Source organism: Octodon degus, unplaced genomic scaffold, assembly GCF_000260255.1.
Source record: "Octodon degus isolate 3935 unplaced genomic scaffold, OctDeg1.0 scaffold00323, whole genome shotgun sequence".
NCBI classification, from domain to species: Eukaryota; Metazoa; Chordata; class Mammalia; order Rodentia; family Octodontidae; genus Octodon; species Octodon degus.
This window is the reverse complement of record NW_004524899.1, coordinates 721-6,210: the sequence shown is the minus strand read 5'-3', so window position 1 is coordinate 6,210 and position 5,490 is coordinate 721. Positions and strand designations below refer to the sequence as shown.

At 34.5% G+C, this 5,490-nt stretch overlaps 1 protein-coding gene across 1 annotated transcript in view; it reads right to left on the bottom strand.

Annotated features, from left to right (window-relative positions):
• The window catches only part of Rundc3b (RUN domain containing 3B), a gene marked incomplete at its 5' end in the record, with an annotated part of 188,377 nt that extends 184,949 nt beyond the window's left edge, over positions 1–3,428 (bottom strand). Inside the window, one exon of the mRNA XM_004647763.2 lies at positions 3,252–3,428. Coding sequence (XP_004647820.1) covers positions 3,252–3,428 — 177 coding nt within the window. The remainder of the gene's footprint in view (positions 1–3,251) is intronic.
• Between the last annotated feature and the right edge of the window lie 2,062 nt (positions 3,429–5,490).

The window sequence follows — 5,490 nt, the reverse complement described above, 5'->3', positions numbered from 1 at the left end:
AAGAAAGAAAGAAGGAAGGAAGGAAGGAAGGAAGGAAGGAAGGAAGGAAGGAAAGAAAGAAAGAAAGAAAGAAAGAAAGAAAGAAAGAAAGAAAGATAGTTAAATGTTTTTATGCCAAAATTGGTCATTACTCCATAACTAATCCACAGTGCATCTCTACCCTCCATTATTGAAACTGTCATATGCTTAACTCTAAAAGTATATTCTGACTAAATTTCTCCTTTTATATAGTATTAAAAGAAAAGCTATTTTGGTCCCAAGAACAGGGTTGTACATTATTTGTTAAAGAAGTTTGGTGCTTTAGCTCTTGCACAGTTTTTACATATGGCAAAACAGGACCAAAGTGCCACATGTTTATAGCCCTTTGAGGCTACAGCTCTAGGTGCAATAAACCTGCCATCTTACATGTTCATTTGATCCTCCAATCTTGATTCTTGGCAGTGGTGATTATTTAAGTACATTTTGTCCTTATACTTCTTTCAGTATAGCCAGGCAAATAAAAAAAATCTCTTTCTCTACAAAATTTTTTTGAGGCTGGACAAAGAAACTTAAAAATGAAGGACTTTGAACATGATTTTTCTACGGCATTTTGATGCTCAACACAAAATTTTGAAACAATAAATATTAACTCTGCTGGGAAACATTCTGTTGTGCTGGGACTACTCAGTCCTAAGAGCCTCAATAAGAGTATCAGGCAGGTAGGTTTGCATTTCTTTGGTGCATCCAGGTCCAAATGCTGCATTTCTAATTTTATTAGCTCCCCAGTCATCTGGACATTTGGGACACACATTTCCTCTGCTGGAGAAATGCACCTGTTACACATACATGTCTCTTATTTTAAATCTGAAAATAAAAAAGGTGGTGTACCATGAATATTTATTATTATATATTTGATTCATTCAATCACAAGTAGTTTTTTAATCCTAACTTTAAAAAATCAAGATATTCTTAAACCATAAGGAAAACATGAAGGGAAAATTTATATAAACTCATAAAAGATGGAATTATAGTTTTATAATTCTAACATAGGGAACTTAAATGTGTCTTAATCTATTTCCATCCTTTATTTCCTACTTATGGTGACCTAATAGCATAAATAAAATCCCTAAACTAAAGCTGATATGGCTTAGCACAAACTTTTTTAATAATCTAATAATAATTGAGGACCTTAATAAAGATCTTTTATATAGGTTATACCTATCAATATTTACTATATTAGAAGATTAGAAAATTCTAAAATATTGGGCAATTTAGAAAGTAACCCATTACACATTAATGTTTTGTGAAAAATGGATTTTAAAAACAAAAAGTGAGAAGTCTGTTTAATATTTTTTCAAATTTCCTAAATGTCTGACATAATAAAAGAGAAGATATTTGCTTCTGCATTCCATCAGTTAGAATGTGTTGTTTTAGTTGATGTATATGTAGAAAATCTTTTCTCACACAGATAGAAAGCTGGAAAGAGACTTTTGTAGATGTTCTTTGATTCTACACCAAAACTCAGTAAGAGATAATTTCTTAAAAGTTAACTGCAAAATGGAATATGCTACCAAACAATGCCCTTTTAGTACGACATTGTATTAAATCCATTACTTGCTATTATGAAATCAACCAGGAAAACCATTGGCAAGATTTATCAAGTTATGGGGCTGGGGAAACAGCTCAGCAGTCTAAGTGCCTCCTGCCAAGCACAAGGACTGAGTTCAGTCCCCAGTACCACAAAACCAGGCATGATGGCGCATGCCTGTAATCCCACCACTGGGGAGGCTGAGAAAGGTGGATTATTATGAACGAACATGAACTGCGTAGCGAGATCCTATAACAAACAAATAAAATTTTTAAAAAAGATTTATCAAGTTATCAAGTATGAGATGGTAAGTATGAGTTTTCCAAAAGTGTAATTTTTACTTAAAACTTTAATTTTGGGAGTGTTGTCACCTATTTCAAGTAATTTCTTCAAAAAGAAAGCTATTTCTTTCATTTTTTTTCCCAAGAAAATGTCTGCCAAATGCTTAAGCCTAACAAATTATAATTTGTAAGTTTCTTTCTAATAAGACTAGAAAAAAAGCTATATGAAAAAAGCATCTAGTTCAGTATGTAATTCAGAAAATCACACAAATGCTTTTCTTGAGGCAAACACAAATTTACTGTGTTATCAAAATGTTTTATGCATGTTTTCCATTTTGCCACTTAGGATACTATAAAGAAACAAACTAAAAAGTTGAAGCTCAATAGTCAATGTTTACGCACTATTATGGGCATTCTAAGTGAAGCTGACTTTTGTATACTGAGTGTATTGTAGGGGAAGACTCAAATGCTGTATCATAGTAGTTTGATGCTACTGCCTAATTTTACACTCAGACAAAAGCAGTGTTTTCACCACTGCTTGTTCATCAGCAATGCAAATGTTAATGGAGAAAAAGGCAAATAACATGGTATTATATAGAAGTAATTTTTTAAAAATGTATTTGGTACAAGGTCTCACTATGCAGCTCTGACTCATAGTGGTCCTTCTGTTTTCAGCCTCCCCAGTGCTGGGATTACAGATGGTTGCCACCACACCCAGTCTCAGTGGCTGGATCAGCGTGTCCAGGGGCAGGGCCAGCACAGCATGTGGTGCTGGAAATTGGACCCCAGTCCCTGCACTTGCCTACACAGGTGCTTGGTTGGCTGAGCTATCTTGACGGCCCTAAAAATAGTTCTGAGATTAAAAAACGCTTACAGAAGGGGTCATGGGCACTACCAAGTTTCTTCAGGACATTAAGAGCCATTGGCTTATGTAATTCAATAACTTTAAACAAAAAATATTTTATGTTTCCTAAAATGAAATTTGTAGTATTTACATACTCTTCTTTAGTTCAAGATGTAACAGTAAAGACCCAAGAAGATTATTTTCTTTGCTTCCTTTTTTTTTTTTTTTAAAAAGTTATTTGTTTTTGACACAGGATCTTGTATAGCCCAGGATGTCCTGAACTCTTGGCCATCCTCCTGTCTCAGCCTCCTAAGGGTGGTGGCCATCCTCCTCCACCATGCTCAGCTAAGAGCACTCTAAAATAACTACATGATAAAGAGAGAGAGAAAGACAGAGAGAAAAAGGAAAAAAGCCTTTAAGAGATGTTAAATTTAGTCAGGAGTTGAATCTCAATAAAGAAGGAAAATAAACATTATTTAATTGCAGAGTTCCAACCTTTGTACTATGTCAGAACCATTTACAATTAGACTACACACACTGCATATTACCAATGTCTTACCTTGGCTCTAGAGGAACTGACATTTTCCATATTTTCAATGCTGCAGATACAATTCTGTGAAACTTTCCGGCAAGCCACTCTGATATAGTCCCAGAAGCTACGAGGACTTTCATAACCAAACCAGGTTACTTGACCTTCAGGAGATAAATTGCAATATAAAAATAAAAGAAAACTATACTAGAAAATTCAAATTGTAAGAACAGCACAAACCTGAAAAATAAGGGGTAATACAGTGCATTATTGTGGAGATAGGACTTACCTAGGTGTCAAAAGCCTTAAATATAGTTCCATCGTATATTTAACTTGGGAAAATTGACTTAGTCTGGATCCTAGGTTCCTCAACAATAACAATCAAGCTAAGTGAAATAAAGAAACTAGACACTGAAAATATCTTGCATCTTGATATCTTATTATCTAAATCTTTTAGACAGTACATAGGAAATCTTATTTGTGTTTCCTGAATACTAAGTTGAACAATGGTTTACATTTAACCAGCTAAACTCTAAATCTTCTACCTTGAAAAATTGACAACCTCTTCATCTGGGAGGAAAAGAGTATGTTAAAACATGAAACAATGTGCGATCCATATTATAACAAAGTAAGATAAATTAGAACCCCATATTCACCAGTGAGTTGCAATTCTCTACCCAAGCATTTTCATCTAAAAATCCATCACTCACTTGCTCTCATTTAGTCACTAACCCATAAAAAATATTTCAGCCATTCAACATTCTCATCTTTCAGCAAAAAGGTATATATTCTGTATACCTTTTACCAGTATCAACACCTCTATATAGGACTCTAAGTAGTACGCCCATGGGAACCGTTCTGTACACTTACTATTCCTGAATAAGATATAAGAGGCATTTCAATACTTTCTTTACTAGCCCAGAGTGATTAATCTCATTGAGGGAAGTTGCAAAATCTTAACACAGAAGGATGTATGTTATATTTTACATTTTAAGTATGTGCTTCATTTTGATTTAATAATACATATGCTAAATCTTCCCTTCCCCGGTAATAACTTCTCTTAGAGACATCAAAAACTATTCTTGTCAGCAAGCACCATTTTAAGAGTGATTTCTGAAATGTTATCCAAGTAGTTCCCAACAATAGAAGCACATTAGAATAACAAGATCACTTTTTAAAAAATTTAGGAGCTTGGCCTTCCTGCAAACTGAATAAATAAATCACTAGGGAAAGCTAAAGCACTGGCATTTTTTTTAAAAAGGTTCCACTGATATTTCTAATGATGTATTCATAGCTAATCAACCAATAGAAATTCTAAAAATCATGATTATACATTCAGGACATTTTTTTAAAAGCCTCCCTTTCTTTCACACACAGTAAGCCAGGTATGATCTCTACAATTAGTCCCCCTGTTGGCCCAATACTATGTGATTATTCATTTTCATAATTCTTTATTTGGTTACCTTCATATTAGATGATAAAACCCCTAAGGCAGGAATTATGCCTTGTCTTTAGACCAATCTCCAAACACTTGACACCATGTTTGATTCACAACAGACATTCAATAAATATTGAACAATGAATTGGCAAATCAGCACAAACAGATCATCTTAAGGACAGCAAACATAACAACTTGTATTTTTAAGATTCTACTAGAAGGCCGGTGAGATAGCTCTACGGACTAAGTGCCTGCTTTGGCAAGCAGAGGGACCACGGTTTGATCCCTGTCCCACAGGCTGCACAGACCCTAACCTCCAGGGTGCACTGCGGGTGTGGTGATGCACATCTGTAATCCCAGCTCTGGGGAGGCTGAGACAGGAGGACTACTACAGGTTCGAGCTATTAACAAGACCCTGTACCAAATAAATAAACAAATAATAAATACAAGATTTCTAAAAATTTAATATTTTGGGTTATTCTATAATTTCAAACTCATAGGTATAGCTACCAGACTTCCCTTAAGAAATACAATAATATACATTGCCAATGAAAAATGAAGGTGTCACAAGAATCTCTCTTAGAGACAGTATAAAAACAGAAGTTAGAGAAGTAGATGAGGAAAAGGCTCCACTCTATTAACTCGCAGCAATGGCACTGGTAGAATCCCAGACAGGTAAACAAGGAGAAAGGTCAACATAAGATTCCCATGATCAAAAGTGTTTCTTTTGTAAGGAAATCTCCTAGCACTGTTGCATAGGGCAGGATTTGATTTTTTAATTAATACAATTTTAAATTTTTATGTCAATGTCACATGGCTGAGGAAAATAAT